General features: G+C 43.1%; 3 protein-coding genes across 7 annotated transcripts in view; 1 reads left to right on the forward strand and 2 right to left on the reverse strand.

Moving 5' to 3' along the window:
* LOC309524893 (E3 ubiquitin-protein ligase TRIM7-like) overlaps nucleotides 1-23,677 on the reverse strand; it is a 254,550-nt gene that overhangs the window by 77,169 nt on the left and 153,704 nt on the right. The gene's annotated exons all lie outside the window — the stretch shown is intronic.
* On the forward strand, nucleotides 1,184-11,348 carry LOC309525080 (olfactory receptor 2Z1-like). 5 transcript variants are annotated; one of them, XM_082210455.1, is made up of 5 exons: nucleotides 3,562-3,656; nucleotides 3,990-4,095; nucleotides 5,730-5,804; nucleotides 6,714-6,859; nucleotides 9,669-11,348. In XM_082210455.1, the coding sequence occupies exons 4-5, from the start codon at nucleotides 6,854-6,856 to the stop codon at nucleotides 10,614-10,616; spliced, it is 954 nt and encodes a 317-aa protein (XP_082066581.1). In that variant the 5' UTR covers nucleotides 3,562-3,656; nucleotides 3,990-4,095; nucleotides 5,730-5,804; nucleotides 6,714-6,853; the 3' UTR covers nucleotides 10,617-11,348. The 5 variants fall into 5 exon arrangements, 4 of the variants coding, with proteins under 4 accessions (XP_082066581.1, XP_082066579.1, XP_082066580.1 ...); XM_082210453.1 differs by lacking the exon at nucleotides 3,990-4,095 and having other exon boundaries at nucleotides 6,714-8,745; XR_014216046.1 differs by lacking the exons at nucleotides 3,562-3,656; nucleotides 5,730-5,804; nucleotides 6,714-6,859; nucleotides 9,669-11,348 and adding exons at nucleotides 1,184-2,283; nucleotides 4,774-5,014 and having other exon boundaries at nucleotides 3,990-4,170.
* Nucleotides 14,410-16,349, reverse strand: LOC309527502 (olfactory receptor 2AG2-like; the record flags this gene model as incomplete). Its single annotated transcript, XM_082214328.1, has 1 exon — nucleotides 14,410-16,349. Exon 1 carries the CDS (start codon nucleotides 15,295-15,297, stop codon nucleotides 14,410-14,412), a length of 888 nt encoding a protein of 295 aa, XP_082070454.1. The 5' UTR covers nucleotides 15,298-16,349.

Here is a 23,677-nt window from a genome sequence, read left to right on the forward strand (position 1 = left end):
AGCAAGCAGCCTCCTGATGGTTTTGGTCAAGGCAAAGCTGGTGTTGAAGGTTGACTGGGCTGGGCCAAGGCCCCTCATCCCAGCAGAAGGGGCTATTGACGCCTCCTGGTCATATCTGCAAACTGCTTGCTCGCTTTCCTCTTGCTTTGCCACCCCAGAAGGAATGACTACCCAAACTACAACAGAGGCGAGGAGGGGGAGAAGCTGTCACTGCCTGCTTGCTCATTGGCCGCTTCTGACAAGTGAGCAGGGGGTGCCAGTTGCAAGGCAAAGGAGCAACACCACCTGCCAATAATTGTGGCGAGTGGGTCAGCTTCCCATAATATACACATTTTTGTGTGCGTCTTGGTTGGGTGAGGAACAATAGCCCCAAATTTGGAGAAGTTTGCATTTTGAAAGGTAACTTGGTTTGTATATTCGTTCAACGAGATCTGACTTGGGTAATATCTCCTTGAAATGGCATTCTTATTCCAGACTTTTGCCAGCACAAGACTTCCTCTCTGCATGGCCTCCCAAATGAATTCCAGAAGGTCGGGTAGGGAACCCAGAACAGAACACAATGAGGGGAGAGGGAGAAGAAATCCTGTTGCACAGGTGGAACTCCTTGCACAATCAGGATGATAATAATAATAATAATAATAATAATAATAATAATAATAATAATAGTAATAATAATTTATTATTTGTACTCCGCCCATCTGGCTGGGTTTCCCCAGCCACTCTGGGCAGCTTCCACAAAGACCAAAAATACATTAATATGTCATGCATTAAAAACTTCCCTGAACGGGCTGCCTTAATATGTCTTCTGAATGTCAGGTAGTTGTTTATTTCTTTGACATCTGATGGGAGGGCGTTCCACAGGGCAGGCGCCACTACCGAGAAGGCCCTCTGCCTGGTTCCCTGTAGCTTTGCTTCTCGCAATGAGGGAACCACCAGAAGGCCCTCGGTGCTGGACCTCAGTGTCCAGGTAGAACGATGGGGGTGGAGACGCTTTTTCATGTACAACCTCATTGGCTAAAATCCTCTGAAATCAATGGCCCTTAAGTGGGCCTTCTTTGAGTATATACTTTTTCTATAAAGGTGACCGCAATTAGCAAAGATATTTCCTACATAAATTTCATTCAATTATGTTTAAAAAATAATAATTCAGTTGGGGTTTTATTGTGTGTGTGTGTGTGTGTGTGTGTGTGTGTGTGTGTGTGTAGCAGCTGTCCATTTGTTGATGCTCGGTGAATTAGCCATTCGATAAAAGAAAAGAATGTGTAGAAACGTCTAGCATTTTGTGGCTTTGTTTCTCTTCCAATTGTCTCCTTGCATTTTCAGATCTCAGGAGGTCAGATGAAACGAGAAATGGGACATGGAAATGGAACATCACAGACAGAGTTTGTTCTCCTGGGCATTCTAAGCCAAACAAAGCTATCAGCTATTTCGTTTGCTGTCTTCCTATTGATGTCCATGGTTGCTTTGCTAGGAAATAGTCTCCTCCTGGCTGTCATCCAGGTGGACTCAAGTCTTCAGACTCCAATGTATTTTTTCCTCAGTCAGTTGTCCTTCATGGATATGTGCCAAGTCCTCGTCATTGTTCCCAGAACAGTAATGGCTTTTGTAACAGAGTCCAAAACAATTTCTCTTGTTGGATGTGTGGCCCAGATTTTCCTTGTTCTGAACATAGGAGGAGCAGAGTGCCTCCTGTTGGCTGTCATGTCATATGACAGGTATGTGGCCATTTGCCGCCCTCTGCAATATGCAGTTCTCATGAGAAGAAAATTATGCTTAGTCATGTCAGCCAGTGTGTGGATTTCATCTTTCCATTATGCATTGATGAAAGCGATTTATTTACTAACTCTTCCATACTGTGGATCAAACGTGATAAACCATTTTTTCTGTGAGTTCCACGTCCTGATAAAGTTGTCCTGTTCAGATACATCCATCTTTGAAACAGTGTCGTTATTAATTGGTAGCCATTTATTGCTTCTGTTCCCCTTCTCCGTCATTGTGGCCTCCTACGTATCCATCCTTCTGCAGATTCTGAGGGCTAAGCGTGCAGCGGAAAGAAGCCACAAAGCACTGGGCACCTGTTTGTCACACTTGTGTGTGGTAGCCATTTTCTATGGGTCGGCCATCTTGCGGTACCTAAGGCCAGCCTCCTCCTACTCAGCAGAGAGGAACCAGATTTTTGCTGCATTGTGCACAATTGTCACCTCGACTGTGAATCCTTTTATATACAGCCTGAGAAATCGGGATGTACTAGCAGCATTAGGGAAACTGTTCAGGAAACTGAAGGTACTTCCGTAAAAATATTGGAAGAGCCCTTCTGGATCATGTTGATATTTGGAGTTTTGGTGAAGGGACAGGATACCCAAATCCTTTCTGTGAAATCACCCCAGGCATCAATAATCACCCCAGGCCTCAAAACTGTCCAAAATTCTGTTTCTCTCTTCTAAAAATCCACAGCTAAAGCTTTCCTCTGCTTTTCTCACAAGATGCTGTGCATAGGCAAAATGTTACTTTTATCAGTACAAGGGAGCTTCAAAAAGGCTAATGAATAGACTCTTGTCAGTGCCATGCATAAGCAGGCCTGGGAACTGAATCTTATCTCATTCGGTTGTAACATCTTGAACATGCTGAACGCAAGTCTTCTCATCCCCCTTTCCTGGGAAGGGTGCCAAGAGTCCAAAAAGAGTCCCAAGACAAGAGCTTTCTGTTCATGCTCAGGAAACCCAACATGGGGCAGGACTCCTGAAGAGCAGGAGAAAGGGGAGGGAACTGGAAGGGGAATATAAGCTCTGTGCAAATGACTGTGAACCCGTGCTTGTTTGTGAGTTATCACACTTGCTCCTTCTACCAGTTCATGGATGGTAGAAATAAAGCTTTTTCTCCGAAACTATTCCTTGAGTGTCTGTTGACTCCCATTTCCCTCTCCCTGGTGCAATACTTTTTCCCACCCGAGGGCAAAGCCTCATAAGGCTACATTGCAAATTGCAAAACAATAAGAATAATTAGCTATGCACCTATGTTTTCTATCAGTAAACACAATTAAAAACACAGCAATCATAATTGTAGATGACTTGCTGTAAATACAGGGACTAAAACTTTATTAGCACTTATGGGTATATATTTCCATGATGATTGTTCCTAATGCATCCCCACACCCCAGCTATCTAGAAAGAAAGTCGTAGTATTATCATTACCCTTTCAAGTTTTAATGGCAGTACTCCAGATAAGTTCTATATTGTGTCATTGTCCTATCTACAGTAGAACTTTTCACACACTGCCTGAAAAGTGTTTAGGAAGCTGAGACCATATTTAATGGTGTGGCGTTCGTACAGAGCCCCCGGTCGGCTCACGGACTATTGACCCGTACACCATTAATCCGCTGTCACCAACCAGGTCCTCCGTGATAAATCACTTAGTCTCTGTCAGTTCTCAAGTTAACCACGAAGATTGTAGTTTATTGCAAGCACAAAACAAACTTTAATTGCATTCGAAACACTGTTAACCCTTTTACCCTCCTAGTCTTATTTTATCCTGTCTCTAACTCTTCTACCTCCCCTCACTGCACTAACTGTGTCTCTATTTCCAACTGTCTGCCAACTGCTTTCCCAACCGCTCCTTCCCAACTGTCTAAACCTCTGGCTAAGCCTTTTTAAAAACAGGTAGGCTCCGCCTCTGGCTTTTCTATTAGTCTACCTATTAACTCTTTCTCTCCCCCTGTACAGACATTTCCAAAAGAACGGGCAAACGCCACCCATGGAAACACCATCCTTTCTAGGCATGGGTCGCAGCGGTTTCTCCTTTGCCCTGGCACTTCCCTCCAGAAACTCACCCTTTAGTGCTACATCAGAGCAAAAGTCAATGTGGATAAAGCCCAATGGATGCTTGCTCTGATTCAGCAGTAAATAGAGAGCATAAAACCACAACAAAGACCATAAGAAGAGCCTGTTGGGTCAGGCCAATGGCTCATATAGCCTAATGTCATGTTCTCACAGTGGCCAACCTGATATCTATGGAAATCTCACGAGGAGGACCCAAGCAGAAGAGCAGAAAGGCAGTTTCCAGAAGCAACAGCCAACCTTGAAAGGTTGTGGAGCAGGGGTAATCTTAAATATGGGTATTGTGTTATGTTCTATGAACTGGACACTAAGGGCCATGTAAATATCTTGCTCTTATGTAGCCTTATTGGAATTCACCGACTGGGTCAGCGTTGCTCCAGGACAGGAGGAAGGAAGTCAAACGACACCTGAGGTTGATTCAAAGAAAGAGTTTATTCTGCTCTCCGGATAGCAGAAGGCACTTGCGTGATCAAGTCCACATCAAGTCCAAAGAAATGACAAGTTTCATGCAGTATATATATCCTCCAGGCACCCTCTCCCTCCTTCCAACCACATCAGCTTGTATACGTAGGTTGACATCCCATATGTTCCTGCTCTGGCACTCTTAACCATAAAAGGAATTTCCTTCCTGCACTCCTGACCATAAAAGGATATTCCTGTTCCTACTCCTATCTTGGAGCAAGAGGTCACTACTTCCGAGAACATGCTCTGGCGTTAGTCCCAGACTTGGGTCTCTGCGTCATTTGTGGTCAGGACATAAGATATGTCAAGGCCAGTCTTGCCGTCAAACTGATAAGGGAGAGAGCTGTGTTCTTGTTTTGCATTTGCTCAACGGCTAAAGTTTATGCATTTTAGCTAAGGAGAAATGGGGATTTTGGTACAGTTTAAAAACTGCCTGCACAGTCAGTTTTGGGTTTTGGAAACCCATTCCTTCACTTAGATTTATCTAAGATAAATAAAGACTAAATTTAATCAAGCACAATAAGTGGGAATATACACCAGCTTTCCTGCAGACAAATTAAGACAAGAGCCTCAAAATACAATTTGCATATTTGGTTTTTATAAATAAAAAAATATTTATGATTTTCAATTTTATACATTTCAATAATTTTACAATCATTTAAACACTTCAAAAACTTGACTTCCTTCCCTCTCTTTCTGCGGTTCCTTAAATTTATTTTTTATATTTTCTTCATATTCCAAATTAACTCAATCATTTACTCATCTACTTTAATTGTATAAAACTGCAGGTTATTACAATAGTCCTGCCAATGTTCTTATCTGTTTACAGTTTGTTTGAAAATATTCAATAAACCATTTCCATTCTTTTATAAAAAGTTTGTTATTTTGATTTCTTATTTTTCTGGTAAATTTTGCCATTTCTACGTATTCCATAAGTTTTTTTATCCATTCTTCTTTCGCTGGGACCTCTTCTTCTTTCCACTTTTGGGCAAATAACATTCTTGCCACTATAGTTGTATACATGAATAAATTTCTACACAGTTTGGGTAGTTCTGTCCCTATAATCCCCCCCTCCAATTCTTTTGGCAATTTGCATGGTTTTTGGAATATGAGTGGATTGGTAAGAACATTAACTATTTTCCAAATTGGATGTGGGGAACCTGTAGCCTTCCAGATGTTGCTAGACTCCAACTCCCATCAGCTTCAGCAAGCTGGGTCAGGGATGATGGGTGATGAAGTCCAACAAACCTGGATAGCCCAACATACACACTTTAGAGGAATGGAATCTTTTGTGTGGAATCAGGACGTATGTAAAAAATATGTGTATATCTTTAACGTCATGCCTAATAATTTTATAAATTTCCATCATGTCATCTCCTACTTGACTTTTCTCTAAACTAGAAAGTCTCAAATTCTGCAACTTTTCCTCACCAGGGAGTTGCTCCAGCCCCTTGATCACTTCGGTTGCCCTTTCTGAAACTTTTCCAACTCTACAATATCCTTCTTGAGGTGAGGCAACCAAATCAATAGGTTCAAAAGGACAGGTCAGTTTGAGGATGCCTGAAAATGGAGGGTACCCCTGGGTAACACAGCAAATGCACAAATACCACTTCAGGTTCATGATCTGGAAATGAAAAGGTAAATGTAGAGGATTCTACATAGTAAACACCAATGGGTAGAACTGCAATCACATAGCTTTCAGAATTCCTTAGAGTAATGTTTCCATCAACAACTTCTTAATTAAGGACTTGGGACCAATTTTCCTAAGGTCAAAAGTCACCAAGAATACTTTACTAGATATTTTAAACTTTGAAGTGCCTGAGGAATGCAAATATTGCTCTTTAGTTCTTCCTCAGGTGATTTTCACCATGCTGCCAGGAGAACTAAAACTGGTGCGTTCTGAAGAACTCTCCAGCCTAGCCCCTGAGACCAAAGGCTGAAATCATCATGGGTGAAAACAAACCAAACCAAACTAAGATGACACAACTTAGGGCTTCCAGGACTGAGATGCTGCTATTTTGAAGAGCATCCTCATTTCAGTAAATCAGGATACCTGATGTTACAAGGTATTTCTATTAATTAGCATAGCTTTTTCATGGATTTTATTTAGAGCTGTTGTTGCCTCCTCCATCCAAAATGTCCTCCAAAGTCTTTTCTATATGGTAAGGTAAAAGGTAAAAAGGTAAAGGACCCCAGTCAAAGGTGACTGTGGGGTGAGGCACTCATCTCGCTTTCAGGCTGAGTGAGCCGGTATTTGTCCGCAGACAGCTTTCCAGATCATGTGGCCAGCATGACTAAACTGCTTCCGGCGCAACAGAACACCATGACGAGTGCCAGAGAGCATGGAAATGCTGTTTATCTTCCTGCCACAGTGGTACCTATTTATCTACTTGCACTGGTGTGCTTTTGAACTGCTAGGTTGGCAGAAGCTGGGATAAAGTGATGGTGCTGTGGTCTAAACCACTGAGCCTCTTGTGCTTGCCGATCAGAAGGTCGGCAGTTCAAATCTGCATGATGGGGTGAGCTCCTGTCTCTTCTATATATCCAGAAATGTGCACATGAAGGTAAGTGGTTTTGTTTTTGCTTTGGTGAGGCTTTTATTGAGTGATGGCTCTTGATAGTACAGATTTTATAAGCATTTCCCAACACTAGAAAAAAAATGGCTGCCTAGGTCCTGGGGTGGCAGTGAATGAGAAATAAAGTAGAATCAGCACCATGCCTAATAGCAACTAGATCCAAAATAAGTGATGCTCAACAAGATTCAGCCTTGAAGCATGAGATCTAGCCACAGACTGGAAAAACCCACAGCCATTATTCAATTCGTAAGAAATGGACTAGATGGGTACTTCATATTTCAGAGATGCAGATACCCTAGTGCAGCCAACATGCCGCGTCGTCATCATGAACAACACCATCAGTTTATATCTATACCACTCTTTGGCCAAGGCCCCCAAGGCAGCGAACCGACGAATACAAAATGGGGGAAAATGCTAAACCAAAGTGCAATACGATCAATCAATAAGAACCTTCTTCTTTGGCGATCACTTGTAGCCGAGTAAGATCGACTTTCATGAACACGGCTTTAACGATGAGTCCGTAAGTGACTGTGGAGGCCGATTCTGGATCCACACGTCCTTCCACAGTGGGGACATTGGTTTCCGGGCGGGAGTTGATCATGGTGAGGGTTTGCCAAGAGTGCCTTCCTCTTAGCATGTTTCTCCCTTTTGTCCTGAGTTTGAGTGTCTTCAAAGCCCATGACACCTTTGGTAAAGGCTGCTATCCAATTGGAGCACTTGCAGGCCAGTGTTTCCCAGTTGTCGGTGTTTATACTAATTTTTTTTTAGATTTGCCTTGAGACAGTCTTTAAACCTCACAGTTATAAGAATGCAAAACAGCAACAGCAAAGGTGCACCACAAACAACACATTACACATTCATGACTTGAATATGTGCTCCCACCACAAACACAAGGGTGTCCAGAAACAACTGGTTTCCAGGGTGAGGCTGGCTGGGTTCACCTTCTGGCACCTCAACAGGTAGCAGTTTTCTAGTCCCAGGCACAACAGCAGGTGCAGTAAAGAGGGGCTGGGGTGGCTGAAGTTGGAATCCACCTCCCAGCCAGAAAACGGTCCTATTACTGCTACTTGCCACATGTTGGATGGTTTTGAGCAAGGTCATTTCCCACTTCTCATCCCACCCCATGTAGCATGTTGCACACAGTGAGCAGTTCATCTGAACCACCCACCATGTGCACAACCTGTGAAATCCCACATCATATGTGGAGAAAACTTGTGTTCATGGCAAATAAGGGAGGATTGTTCAGTCACCAGGTGCACTGGGCAGTTCAGCTTAAGGCAGAAAAAGTCAACACTAGTCAAAATAAGTGCAGCCCAGGCTATTCTGCTTTCCAACTTTGGAAAGGTCCTTGCAGACATGCTTCCTGACATCTTGCCACTCTAAAAATGTGCCACAGCAGAATTGGAGACCTTTGATCTGCCAAAATTGCACCTGCTCAATAAGCTACAACAGCCGGTCCACATGCAGAGTGGTTGTGTTGGTTGATCCTTGGGTGAGCATGGACCCATCCTTGGGTGAGCATGGATTAGTTTTCTGGATTGTGCCAAGGAAAGTGCTTTTGCATGGGTTTGGGAGGAGGTGGGATGGCTGGCCCATGAAAGAACTGGAATGAAGGGCACTCTTAATGGGATGGTGAGATTCCATGTATTCTTTCCCCTTGAATCATAGGGTATGAATAGAACCACAGAACTGTAGAGTTGGAAGGGGACCATGAGGACTGAAGAAGTAGCTAGAGCTAGAGAAAGAGAGCAGTACAAGCAGCATTCAAGACACACAAAACACAGACTTTAAAGGAAACACTGAAGACACTCACAGATATTTAAAGCATATTTAGGATGCTTTTCCTAAATGAAGACATCATTTCATCCCAACATGTAGGAAAAATATAATATTTTATTTATTTAAAAACTACATTTTGAATGTCTCCCAGGGAACTATTGTTACTGGAAGTTAAGAAGGTGGAACCGAGGAGGTCACATGGGTGTGGTCAAAGGCGTGGTCACAAAAACACTGCTGTTGTATAAGTACTTAGTGCCTAACTAAACCGAAAAGTGTCTAACCTTGGCTTAGAAGCAGTCCCTCCTGTCACAGTTTGTAGTGTGACAGGTAATGTCACAATAGCCACACATTACTCAGAAGTAAGCCCCACTAAATTCCTTGGGGATGGTCCCCAGATGGGAGTGGAGCCTAAAAGGTACCACACAGAACTTGTACGCACCATAGCTTCATGCATATGTTGTGTGGAGGCTGGTTCATGAGGGCTGCTCTGCCAACCTCAGTCAGTCCTCAGTCAGATCCAACTTGCCAGTTTTGCTACTTCTTCCAGGCCAGTGGCAACATCCTACTCTTTAGGCTCTGTGTTGTCCTTGTGAAATTCACCAGAGAGGAGGGAGATGGGGACAGAATGAGAACGAGTTGGCTCTGCCTATCATTGTCTCTGGTTCTGCTACCCTCCATCTCCCTACCATCACTCTACCAATCCCGCCACTGGCTTTGAGTCCAGACCAGAGCTTCTTGGCCATATGCCTCAGAGCTGCACCCATAGGAGGACTCTGGGTCAATAGACACTGCCTGAATCACATCTCCTGTCTTGGTACCTGTGGAATTCCAACAGCACCAATGCTCTTTTTTTGTTGTTACAGAACATTAATAGTCAAATTAACATTGTATGGACTTCCTCGAGCTTTTCTTTTAATAGCCATGTACCTAAAGCATTGGCCAAAGCTTGAAGGTTTTCTGTTTTGTTTGTTGGATGCAGCTATTTCCTTCTTCACAAACGTTGCCCTTCTGTCTTCAGGTCAAAGGGATCATGGGAAATGAGAATGCCACATCATGGACAGAGTTTCTTCTTGTGGGCCTCGTGCATCTGAGGACACCCAACGTCTTCTTTGGTGCAATTCTTCTCATGGTTTTTGTTGCTTTGCTGGGAAATGGTCTCCTCCTGATCCTAATCCAAAGAGACTCCTCCCTTCACGCCCCAATGTATTTTTTCCTCAGCCAACTGGCTTGCATAGATCTGGGCCAAATCCTCGTTATTGTCCCTAAAATGTCTGCGAACTTTTTAGCCCACAGAAACACCATCTCGCTCGGCGGTTGTGTGGCACAGATTTTCCTCACGTTGACCGGGGGAGGTGCAGAATGCCTGGTCCTGGCCGCCATGCCTTACGACAGGTACGTGGCCATCTGCAGGCCCTTGCAGTACCCCATCCTCATGCGGAGAACAACCTGCCTCATGTTGACGGCTGGGATCTGGTCTTTGTCAACGCTTTCCATCATGCCCATTGCAATCTTTGTCCAGTCTCTGCCTTACTGTGGGTCAAATGTGATTGAGCATTATGTTTGTGATTTCCCAGCTTTACTGAAGTTGTCGTGTGCCGACACCTCTGCCTTTGAAAAACTGGTGTATTTTGATGACGTGGTCATACTTCTCCTCCCTATCTCAGTCATCGCTGCCTCTTACATCACCATCCTTGTGCAAGTGCTGGGCATGCGCTCAGTCAAAGGAAGACACAAGGCCTTAGGGACTTGCGTGTCCCACCTGTGTGTGGTGGGACTCTTCTATGGGGCAGCTGCACTGACATACACCGTCCCAGTATCCTCCTACTCTGCACAAAGGGCCATGATCTACTCAATGTGCACTACCATCATCCCACCAATGCTGAATCCTTTGATATACAGCCTGCGCAACAGGGATGTTCTAGCAGCCCTGAGTAAACTCTTTCTGAAGCGTGCCCCTCATAAGTAATTTCTAGAGCCGAAACACCATTTCGCATAAGTTTGTAATGTTCCTGGGTCAAACAGCAGCCACTGAGAATGAGGAACAGTTTAATAAAAAGAGCTGTATTCAGAGCTGCCTCTTAGACCCTCTGTCTTCTGGGACGTGAGGCTGGTTTAGTAAACAAGTTTCCATGCACCGGCAGTAAAGCTAAAGAAGAAGAAAAGGATCCAAATTATTTAAAAGGAAAAGAATTTGGTTTCATTACAAAAAGGATCATGCAGTCTTTGTGTACGTTGGCTCCCAGTACGTTTCCGAGCACAATTCAAAGTGTTGGTGTTGACCTTTAAAGCCCTAAAGGGCCTCGGTCCAGTATACCTGAAGGAGCATCTCTACCCCTATTGTTCTGCCCGGACACAGAGGTCCTGCACTGAGGGCCTTCTGGCGGTTTCCTCACTGCAAGAAGTGAGGCTACAGGGAACCAGGCACAGGGCCTTCCCAGCAGTGGCACCCGCCCTATACTACGCCCTCCCATCAGATGTCAAAGAGACAAACAACTACCTGACATTTAGAAGACATCTGTAGGCAGCCCTGTTCAGGGAAGTTTTTAATGTGTGACATTTTAATGTATTTTTAATCTTTGTTGGAAGCTGGGGAGCAGCTGGGGAAACCCAGCCAGATGGGCGGGGTACAAATAATAAATTCTTATTCTTATTCTTCTTATTGCATCCTAAAATTGCTTTCAATATTTGCAAGTACCTTCAATGTGTGTGTTCCAATGAGCAAGCAGGCAGTGTCAGCTTCTCCTCCTCCTCCTCCTCCTCCTCCTCCTCATCTCTGTTATAGTTTGAGTGGTCATCCCTTCTGGAGTTGCAGAGCAAGAGGTAGGTGAGCAAGCAGTTTGCAGACATGAACAGGAGGCTGCTTGCCTGTGCCACATTTCACAGTCGGCTCAGTTTTACAAAACTCAAAGGAAAAGCTCGTTCACAATTTATATGGATAGATAAAGGAAGAATAATTTGAATAACTGGGGACATGCTGCAGTTAAGCAAAAGTCTAAGCTGGAATTGAAACATGCACAGCTGGTGAAAATTCAGAAAGATGGGATATGAATAGAAATTAGGAAAAGGTATGTTATTGTGAGCAGCAAAGGAAGGAGAGAAAAGAAATATCTGGAAGGGGGATGGGAAACCAACTTTTAAATTTGTTTTAAATTTGAATTAATTTGTTGTTAATTTATTAAATTTTTTGAAAATCAATAAAAATTAATTGGCATTTTTTTAAAGAAGGAAACTCATTCATACATTCTACTTTTGTAGAAGATATAAAGCTAGGCTTGCTATACTACCACTTACTTTTAAATTCAATCAAATTTACTTCTGGGTAGACATGTTAGTAACTAGCTGCTATTTTTAGAGAGAAAGAGATCAAGACTTAAGAACTTCTGCAAACACTAGTCTTGTATTCCCTTGGCATCACATACCTTCTTCTCCTGCACAAGGTGAATGGCAAAAGGAAAACATCTTTAATTGCCTGATAAATGTGAATGTTCGCAAAAGAAAGGTATAAACACAGCATTTGAGCTATAATCCCATGCACATTTACCCGAGAGTAGGGATAGAGGAGGAATTTGATTTTGTTTGCATTTTAAACTACCTAATTCAGACTTTCTGAAACAATATGTGAACCAAAGCACACCTATCTGTCAAAATTCACATGTCTTTGAATTTTGCAGAGCATCCCCCCCCCCCGAATCACATTTCAAATGGCATATGCTAGACTAGTTGGGCCACTGGCTTGATCCAACAGGCTCTTATTGTGTTTTTGTTATGGTTTTATGGTCTGTGATAAGGAATTAGATTGGGTGAGTTTCCATTGTACTTATTTCCATCATTATTCAGTTTTTTCCATCACAACTATCCTCATACCTCTCTAAAAACACACAGAGTACATTTACAACGGTCTTAAATAAAATCAATACTTTAAACAAATATTTTATTGTTATTTATGCAGCTTCTGACAACTTTGAGTTCTTGTCCACAAAAAAAGAAAGTAAGGGTACAGCTTTCAAGAATAATATAATGCTCAGTAAAATGCCGTATATTTGATCAGACTAAAGTTGTACCACAACAGCATGAGAAGCCATACGTGTGTGTGTGTGTGTGTGTTGACCTTTTCCCCAGCCCAGACTTTACTGGGGATCAATGCTATTCCCCCTGACCTTTCATTGCCCCTGCCCCTATTCCTATTGTACCTACCCCAAAATGATAAATCTCTCTTGGGGGGAAAGCCACTGTAGCAGGCAGAAAATTCTGGCATAAAATAAAGGATACCTTTTCTTTATAAGACGAAACAACTTTAAAGGTCCCCAGCACTAAAAACCTTTGATCTGCCTAAAATTGTTCAGCATTAAACCACTCTGGATTTGCTCCTTTGCCTGCAAATTTCATCCATTTCTGCAAAATTAGAAACAAGTTGTAGCTGTTTGTAAATTCATAATTTTAGTGAATGGGGAAGACGGGGACACAACTTTGTTTTTTAGCAACTCTAATTCCAGTCCCAAATAATGAGTCAAATTTGACAGACACAGAGAGGCTCCAAAACAGGTCAGTCTGCTTTCCAAAGCTACAGATTAATAATAATAATAATAATAATAATAATAATAATAATAATAATAATTTTTATTTATATCCCACCCTCCCCAGCCAAGGCCGGGCTCAGGGCGTCTAACAAGCAATAATAAAAACAAGTTGAATGAATACAACTTTAAAACAAGATTAAAATACAACATTAAAATATTGAAACAAGTTGAATCTTGTGGCCAGTGCATACCACCAGGGCCATGTTGAACTAACTGGTCGCACTAGTGGAAGCCAGAGAAAGGACATAGCACATCAGAGCTTTCCTTCCTCTCCTTCCCCCCAAATCGATTCAAAATTGCTTTTTGAGTAGATGTGTCTAGGATTGCACTGTTAGTAATGGACATTTATGAAATAAATCAAAGGCTCTTCTTCAGAAACATAAGGACATAGTACAAGTGAAGGGTGTTTTATATTTGTGTGCAGCAACTGCTGAGAACTTGTGCATTGTGACCATTATTCATTTTTCAGTTAGTGTAACAAGCAGAGCATACATTAAAGTGCACTGAAAAAAATTCCAGAGGAGTCTCTGTGTTAGCTTCTCACTGCAAAAACAGTCAAAGGGTGCTGTGGTGCCGTAAAGATTGACAAAGCTTCCTTGGACTTGAGCTCGCTTTGTCAGATGCATGAAGTGAAACAGTACGTAATACAGAGGTACCTTGGGTTACATACGCTTCAGGTTACATACGCTTCAGGTTACAGACTCCGCTAACCCAGAAATAGTGCTTCAGGTTAAGAACTTTGCTTCAGGATGAGAACAGAAATCAGGCTCCGGCGGCACGGCAGCAGTGGGAGGCCCCATTAGCTAAAGTGGTGCTTCAGGTTAAGAACAGTTTCAGGTTAAGTACGGACCTCCGGAACAAATTAAGTACTTAACCTGAGGTACCACTGTATGTAGGAGAAAACTGGAAAGTGGGATTTGAATGAAAATGAAATACAAGAATGACCATCAGTGATCATAACACTTTCAAAGTTTGCAAAAATGGGCAAACCTTTTACAGTAGGGATAATCACTGAGATGATTGTATTAACATCTGCACTGGGGCAGGGAACTATTAACATGAAACAATGACAAAGAAGCATCTGATAAAGTAGGCATACGACCATGAAGATTCGGAACATAATGAATCCATTAATCTTAATGGGGCAGCAAGACTTCCTGATGACATTTCCTGGGAGGTTATTCAAGACGTGTTTTTCCGGAACGTTTTCCTCAGTGCCGCCAGCACATCCCGATTCCTCAGGCTGTAGATGAGAGGGTTCATCATGGGAGTGACGATGAGGCAAAACACAGAAACCATATCGTCGTGGTATGGCATTTGGTAGGACCTGGGTCTCAAGTATTTGAACATGGCTGCCCCATAAAAGAGCCCCACCACGGTCAAGTGAGACAGGCAAGTGCTGAGAGCCTTGTGGCTCCTTTCAGAAGAGTGCACCCTTAAGACCGTAGCGAGAATGCACACATAGGAGGCCAGAATGATGGCCGAAGGGAGGATCAGCAGAAGAAAGCCAGTAAAAACCAGTGTCTTTTCCAAGTGAGATGTATCAGAACAGGACAACTTCAGCATTGACGGGAGGTCACAAAAGATGTGATGGATTACATTGGAGCCACAGTAGTGCAGTAGCCGCATGTACATGCTGGGTCCCAAGGCACCAAAGGCACAAAACCAAACCACCGCGGTCAGGATGAGACAGACAGTTCTTCTCATGAGGACCGGATATTGCAGGGGCTTGCAGATTGCCACGTACCTGTCGTAGGACATTGCTGCAAGGATTAGGCATTCTGCGTTGCCCATGAGCAGTACGAAAAATATCTGGGCTGAGCACCCAGTCAGTGAAATGGTGTTCTTCTCCCTTAAAAAGTCCACAAGCATTTTAGGGCCGATGGTGAGAGTTTGAGAAATATCCATGAGAGACAACTGACCAAGGAAAAAATACATTGGGGAATGGAGGCCAGAGTCCACGTGGATCAGGTAGAGGAGGAGGCTGTTTTCAGAGAGGACCATGATGAACATAATGACAAACAGAGTCATGATGACACTGGGTGATTTTGATTGGCTCAAAAAACCCATAAGGATGAATTCTGACCAAGATGTTGCATTGTTCTTTTCCAGGACCTCTTGAGTTGGCTTGCTTGAATCTGAAGAGACAAGGAGAGACAATGATAGGGAAGGTAATCCTTGCGTGCTGCCATTTTATTATTACTATTTTCACTGAATGTCATTCTTTCTTTTTCTAGGAGAAGAAATGTGGTAGTAAAGTCTTCAATGGGAGTTCCAGAGAGGAGATTGCAGCCGCCTTACTCCTCCTCCAGTCCTACTGCTGCAGTGCTGCTTTGAACTAAGCCATGGTTTGGCTTAGCATCCCAACCCAGACTCATGCTGTAAACCTAGTTAACAAACCTTGGCTACAGACTGTGCTCTCTTTGGTCTGAATGGCATGCTAAACCAAACCGTGACTTAGCTCACAGCAGCATAGCAGGAGGAGGAGTGGGGAAGGAGCAAAGTGGTTGCAATCTCATCTCTGGGAGGCCTCGCGCTTTCGCTGACCCATGGTTTGGCTTAGCGTTGCACATGAACTACCGTATTTTTCGCTCTATAAGATGCACCAGATCACAAGACGCACCTAGTTTTTGGAGGAGGAAAACAAGAAAAAATATATTCTGAATCTCAGAAGCCAGAACAGCAAGAGGGATCGCTGCGCAGTGAAAGCAGCAATCCCTCTTGCTGTTCTGGCTTCTGGGATAGCTGCGCAGCCTGCATTCGCTCCATAAGATGCGCACACATTTCCCCTTACTTTTTAGGAGGGAAAAAGTGAGTCTTATAGAGCAAAAAATACGGTAGCTCATTGAGTGGAATTATGAATTAAGTAAATGCCTGTCATTTCCAGGGCCGTTTTTTTCCAGCTGGAACTCACTGGAACTCCATTCTGGCACCTCCCAGGTGGGCGCCATTGCCATTCTAAGAGAATAAGGGAAGCGTTCGTGATGAGTTCTGGCACCTCTTTTTCTAGAAAATTGGTACTGGTCACTCCATTCTAAACAAAGGAGCCCAGCGTGTGGTGTTATTTAATTCAAGCAAATATGATTCAGAAGACATGCAATCTATTGTCCCAGTTAATAGTCAGTGAATCAAGTAGCCCCCCCCCGACAGGTGCAATTATTACAGCCATAACAGCAGAAGCCCTTTTCACATCTTACGGCTGTAGCAATGTTCCCAACAGTGAGAGGCGAGCCCTGCAAATGCAGGTGTGAAAGTTATTTGCACATTATTATGACGATTATTTATTAAATTTGTATACCGCCCTATACCCGTGGATCTGAGGGCAGTTCACAACATGAAATTACAATGTAAAAAGCACAGAATAATAATAAAAATATAGGATCCTGCTTCCCTCCCCCATTCTCTATTACACACATAGGTAAAGGTAAAGGTACCCCTGCCCGAACGGGCCAGTCTTGACAGACTCTGGGGTTTGTGCGCCCATCTCACATCTATTGGCCGGGGGCCAGCGCTGTCCGAAGACACTTCCGGGTCACGTGGCCAGCGTGACAACGCTGCTCTGGCGAGCCAGAGCCGCACACGGAACGCCGTTTACCTTCCCGCTGGTAAGCGGTACCTATTTATCTACTTGCCCCCGGGGGTGCTTTCGAACTGCTAGGTGGGCAGGCGCTGGGACCGAGCAGCGGGAGCGCACCCCGCCGCGGGGATTCGAACCGCCGACCTTTCGATCGGCAAGCCCTAGGCGCTGAGGCTTTAGCCCACAGCGCCACCCGCGTCCCATTACACACATACATACACACAAATTTTAAGTGTGAAGAGGACTATTAAATGCCATCCCACCTTGACTTACCTCAGGGGTGAAGGACCTGTGACCCTCCAGTTTCCTAGCAAAAGGCCAGGGATGGTGGGAAGTACAATCTGTCAGTATCTGGAGGGACAATACTAGTTTATATAAAAGAAACGTAGGCTATATTCCTCGATAAACAAATGAGAAAATGTTTGCGCAACTCATTTCATTAGCACAGAACATAAAACAACCACCTCAAATCATCTGTTTTATTTTTACTGCTGGATTACAGGTGTAAAATTTGTACCTGTATCATTGTGAATCCTTAAGGTGGAAATGGGAGGATCCCACATTTCAATATCTCCCGAAAACGGAGATGGTCTTTGTTATTTGACGGCACTTTGGTGCTTAATCTCTGTTTTGGAGCTACTGCTCAGTTCTAGACAGCTTTTGTTGGTTAAAAACACCAGGCACTGCTTTCATCATCCAAGGGAAAGTCTCTCATTCTGTAGGGAAAACAGTCCCAAGACTTTAATTAAATGGCTGATAGGAGAAGCAAAATGGCTCTGAATAAGTTTTTCGCTGCCCAGCAGTTCTACACATCAGCCCTTCTAACAACTTGCAGAACTTGCAGAGCTTGCTTTTTTTTGCAGAATTTTGCAAAATTCACTTTCTGTGTACAGTCATACCTCATGTTGTGTTTGTTTCATGTTATGTTCTTTCAGGTTATGTCCTGCTGCGACCAGGAAGTACCAGAAAGGGTTACTTCTGGGTTTCACCACTCAAGCATGAGCAGAAGCACTAAATCGTGCTTCACACATGTACTGAAGCACCAAATCGCGCCACGTACCTGCGCAGATATGGGGCTTCAGGTTGCGCTCTTTTCATGTTGTTAACGGGCCTCCGGAAAGGATCCTGTTCACAACCACAGTTACCACTGTAATTGCTTTGTTTTAGCTGAGATGCACAGTGGCGTGGACTCTTTATCATATTCTTAGTTTGTTTTTAGCAAATTTTACTGTTGTATTTTTGTTGCTTTTATGTAAACTGTGCAGATATTTTATTACGTAAAGCAGTAAAAATTGTGATAAATAAACAGCATCTGAGAAACATGCCTGTGGCTCACGCAACTCCTTACGTCCTGCTTGTGGGATTCCAAGATGCATTCGAGTGGCCACTGAAAACAGGATGGTGGATGAGATGGGGCTTTGGTGTGATCCATCAGGGTTCTTGGGATCTTTAGGGTCCATGGATCATGGAGTGGAAACTTATCCATAGCTTTGTTAAGTAGCTGCCCCTCCATGTTTGGTAATAAACCATGTCATGCCAGGAGATGACCAGAAGGAAAAAAACAAACCTGGAAGAAGAGGGGGATAAGACCTCCAACTTTGTTGAGTCTCAGGCAACTAGGCTTGAAAAAAGTTGAAATGTCTTAGAAAAGAAAAGCCGAGTTACTGGTGGCAGTCAGTCAGTGTGGTGTGTGTTGGATATGTCCATAAATGTATGTATGCATGCATGGATTGCAAGTGTGCTGTGAGTTTGTAGGGTGTGTGGTGTGCTTGTGGAATGCCAGCTATGGCCATCCCCACTTTGACCATGCCCAGTTGAATGCAGTCCTTGGGTGGTGGAGAGTCCTATTCTCACACTGCCCAACCCCTGAGCATGGGACGTATGACTCTTCCGCTGTTTTGTTGTCCAGAAGATGGGTAGGAAGAGTAGAAGAAGAAGAGTTTGGGTTTGATATCCCGGTTTATCACGACCCGATGGAGTCTCAAAGCGGCCAACTCCCTCTCCCTTCTCCCTTCCTCCCCCACAACAAACACTCTGTGAGGTGAGTGGGGCTGAGAGACTTCAGAGAAGTGTGACTGGCCCAAGGTCACCCAGCAGCTGCATGTGGAGGAGCGGGGAAGCAAACCTGGTTCACCAGATTACGAGTCCACCGCTCTTAACCACTACACCACAACGGCTCATTAATTAGGAACATTAATTATCACCACCATCCTCAATATTATGCCCCTATCTGGACAGGAATAGCCTAGCTACTATTGTCTATGCTCTGGTAACCTCAATGTCAGGCTTGAGCCCGCAAGCGAACAGCAGCAGCTGCCAGACTTGGACGGCAGCCCAGGGGATGAAGGGAGGTTTGTCACGTGAAGATCAGAGGAAAGGACAGGGGGAGTTCACAGTCCAGAGACACACAGGACTTAGCAGACCATAGCTTGTCCGAACCAGTTTGCAAACCTCTCAGCGTGCAATAACGCAGAAGAGGAGGGGTACAAGAAAAGGGGAAATTGACATCACAGAAGCGACGGAAGAGATTTGTTTTCATGCGTTGTTTCCAGAGGAAGAGGAACAACGCTGAGGATTTAGTTGAGTCATCATCAGGGTAGCCATAAGTCACGGGGGCAGAGCGCTCCAGACAAGTGGCATGTTTTTTCTAGAATAAAACCAACTTTTAATTGACTGTACGTGTATGCGTCTTGCTGCCGCTACACTCAAGGTTAGATTACTGCAATGCGTTATATGTAGGGCTGTCTCTGAAGATGCATCAGAAACTTCAGCTAGTGCAGAATTCAGTAGCCAAGTTGCTCACTGGAGCAAGACAGTTTGAGCATATCACACTGATCCTAGTCTGACTGCACTGGCTACCAATTAGTTTCTGGACCCAATTCAGAGTGCTGGTTTTGACCCATAAAGCCTTAAGCAGCTCAGGACCGCAATACCTCAAAGAGCGCCTCTTTCCGTATGAACCTTCCCAGACCCCGAGATCATCTTCTGAAGCCTTCCTTTGTGTGCCTCCTCCTTGAGAGGTCTGGAGGGTGGCAACAGGAGAACGGGGCCTTCTCTGCAGTGGCTCCCCATCTGTGGAATGCTCTCCCCAGGGAAGTTCGCCTGGCGCCTTCACTACACACCTTTAGGGACCAGGCAAAAACGTTCCTTTTTAACCAGGCATTTGGTTGATCTGATTTACATCCTACGCCCTTTTAAAATTTGTTTTTTTGTGTGTGTGTTTGGGGGGCGTGTGTTGTTTTTTTATTTTTATTAGGTATTTTGTGGTTTTATATCTGGATTTTATTCTGTGAACCGCCCTGAGACCCCCGGGTGTGGGGCGGTATATAAATTCAATAACTAAATAAATAAATAAAACAAAATATTATCAAATACAGTCCAGGAAAATGACAGCATTTTCAGACTGTGATTGGTAAAGTTACAGCAACTTTGGAATGTGAGTTGTAGGAAGTTTTCACTTTTGAACTGCATTAAAGTTCGGTAACAATTAAAATCTTGGATTTGGAACCAAATTCCCTGAAGATGGAGTTGGCTGTACATTTCTCCATAGAGATTAGAAATTGTATATGTGGCGGGTAAGAAATACAGGTCCAAGTTTGAATGTTTCAAAATTTTAAGGCATCTATATTTTTCCTGCCTCTAGAAACAGGGAGCCAGTGGGGCTAAGCAAACATTTCACTGTAAATGTAAGTTAGGAAATGTTGCTTTTTCAGGGCGTATGAATTGGTTTTGTTTAGGGTTTAGAATTCAAAAACTTAAGTATGTCAAAAGGAAGCAAAGGCATAAGTACCTCTGTAGCCCTGACATCTGCCCCCTCTGCTTTTGAATATAAAAATATTTTCAGCGTATCTCATTAATTTAAAATGACAGGTCTTTCCCTCCCTGAATAATGTAGTGCAAAGCATTTTTGAAGTAGAAGATGAGTTGACTCGTAACCCATTTTAATTGGATCACAGTGCATAGTTTGATCAGCCAAAGAGAAATGAGGAACAATATTTAATTAATTCAGCAGGAGCAACAAAATGTTTCAAAGGAGCATTTGCAACTAAATTCCTTTTTTAAAGCCTACCCTTTCCTCTCTTACTCAACAGCACCAGCCAACACAGGTATGTAATTCTTAACTTTTGCAGAGGCCATACTTTATTTGGGTGGTATCCAACTTAGTCCTACTCAGAGAAAACCCACTGAAATTAACGCACCTAAATTAATCATGTCCAGTAATTACAATGGGTCAACTTGGAGAAGGACGACCATCGGGTGCAATTTTTTGCAATGTGATGTTCCATAATGTTCATTCATGATAACATCCACTTTCTTATACACAAAAAATCTATCATAGAAGAGAAAATTGAATCAGAAAATGTATGTACATACAGGAATGCTTATGAACAGTGTATTCCATTCTCATGCTGAGCTTGGGCAGAATGCAGAGCTTTGCATATCTGTAAAAGCATTATAAAGCTTTGAAATATGATCCATTTTGGCCATTCATTCATTACTTCTTTTGTCCAACCTTTCATTTATACTCCTGTACAGGCTGCTAGATGGGACGCGGGTGGCACTGTGGGTTAAACCACAGAGCCTAGGACTTGCCGATCAGAAGGTCAGCGGTTCGAATCCCCATGACGGGGTGAGCTCCCGTTGCTCGGTCCCTGCTCCTGCCAACCTAGCAGTTCGAAAGCACGTCAAAGTGCAAGTAGATAAATAGGTACTGCTCCAGCGGGAAGGTAAACGGCGTTTCCGTATGCTGCTCTGGTTCGCCAGAAGCGGCTTAGGCATGCTGGCCACATGACCCGGAAACTGTACGCCGGCTCCCTCGGCCAATAATGCGAGATGAGCGCCGCAACCCCAGAGTTGGCCACGACTGGACCTAATGGTCAGGGGTCCCTTTACCTTTACATCCCAACTATTGGCTGTTTCAAAAGAGGGCATTAGGGCTGGATTAATCTCATGTACTTCACTCTCTTTCTCCCCCTAAAACAGAGGGTTGGTAGGGCTTTGAGGAACTCTTCCAAAATTCCTCCCGGATTTGGGAGTTCCAAATGACTGAGTCTTCTTTCCAAAACAGAATAAATGGGAATTAGATTTGTCTGTCACTCCAGCCAACTTTCCCATTCACATGTATTCATTAATGAAACACTGCCAAAAAAAAAAAAAAAGTGTGTGCGTTCGTGTCCTGGCATTGTACATTCAGTGGCATCATTACCATTTTTGTGACTTTTCATTGCCTCGTAGGATGCAGGGATGGGGAGAATTTACATTCTGTTTGCACATAAAGGCAAATCTACCTATTCCGCACTCTTCAGAAACCAAAAGCACAGCCATCCTTTGACTTCACACTACATCTGAATTTTGCAATTCACTTCTCGGGTTAAAAACTGTTTGCATACATGCATAAACTAGAGTTAATGCATATATTAGTGAGAATGTATTATATTACCAGAAATTGCCTTGTAGAAATGTTTGTATTAGGCAAAATTCTATACACAAAGATGGATATTGGGAGAAATTTGCATTAGAATGCTGCTGAAATTTCACTGGGCCTTTAAAAATAAACAAGCTACAAAGTCTAATGGAAATGGGGAGAAGTGAATTTAAAGCTGGCCGGAGTGTGGGGGTTGGTGGGGAAGAGAGATTTCCCCATTCCTAGCGATATAGCACATGTATGGATCTGTATAATAATAAACCACTATATTAAAAAAATATTCACCCAACTATACACAGGATCTCATCAAAATTGGGCTTGTGTGTTTTATCTACCATGCATACCTGTACTGTATTCTTCTGTTTGGAAGTTAATTTAATATATTGTCCTAGTTAAACCAGAAATCAGACGGAGAGGAAGCATGGAGTAGACCAGGTAAAATAATCATGGAGTAGCATGTTTGATGTTTTATCGTGTTTTTAATATCTGTTGGGAGCCGCCCAGAGTGGCTGGGGTTTAAATAATAAATTATTATTATTATTATTATTATTATTATTATTATTATTATTATTATTATTATTGAAATCTTCTCATGCCTAAGAATATAGTTGCAGTCACGGAAACAAGCTATTAGACTGACGTGCCTGCCCATATATTATTACTAGTGATGCTTTTATAACCCTTAATTCCAAACTAGACTTCTAAGTGGCTCACGGTTATTAAAATATTACTGGTAGCATCGTATAGTTACCAAACTTTATTTCATAAAATTTATAAACTACTTAATTGCAAAGAAAAAGCCCCCCAAAATCTACAAGCTTTACAAAAAGAATAAACCAGTGAAATAGTAAAAACCATTAAAACACTGAGGAAATTAAAACCAGCAATAAACTAAAGACACAGGAGCATTCCAGATAGGCTTGTCTAAACAAAAATGTTTTAGCAAGCACCAAAAAGAGAGCAGTAGAGTTTCCAAGTCCTGCCCATTGAGCATTTCTCCTGATTTCTTTGCACAATGATCACACGGAGATTTTACAAAATTTGCTACTTGTTGAGTAATAATAATAATGATTTATTATTTATACCCCACCCATCTGGTTGGGTTTCCCCAGCCACTCTGGGCGGCTCCCAACAGAATATTAAAAACATAACAAACCAGCAAACTTTAAAAACTTCCCTAAACATGGTTGCCTTCAGATGTCTTCTAAAAGTCAGATAGTTGTTTATCTCCTTGACATCTGATGGGAGAGTCAGTTCAAAGGTAGCCCCACATAGAGCGCATTGCAGTAGTCCAAATGGGAGATAACCAGAGCATGCACCGCTCTGGCAAAACAGTCCATGGGCAGGTAGGGTCTCAGCATTCATTCTGATTTGTTTTGCAGGGAGGTTATACAACATTGCCTCAAGCAATTGTTACTTGGCACTTTGAAGAGCATTTCCCCATCGTT

This window comes from Podarcis vaucheri, assembly GCF_965113315.1.
Source record: "Podarcis vaucheri genome assembly, chromosome: 2".
NCBI lineage: Eukaryota > Metazoa > Chordata > Lepidosauria > Squamata > Lacertidae > Podarcis > Podarcis vaucheri.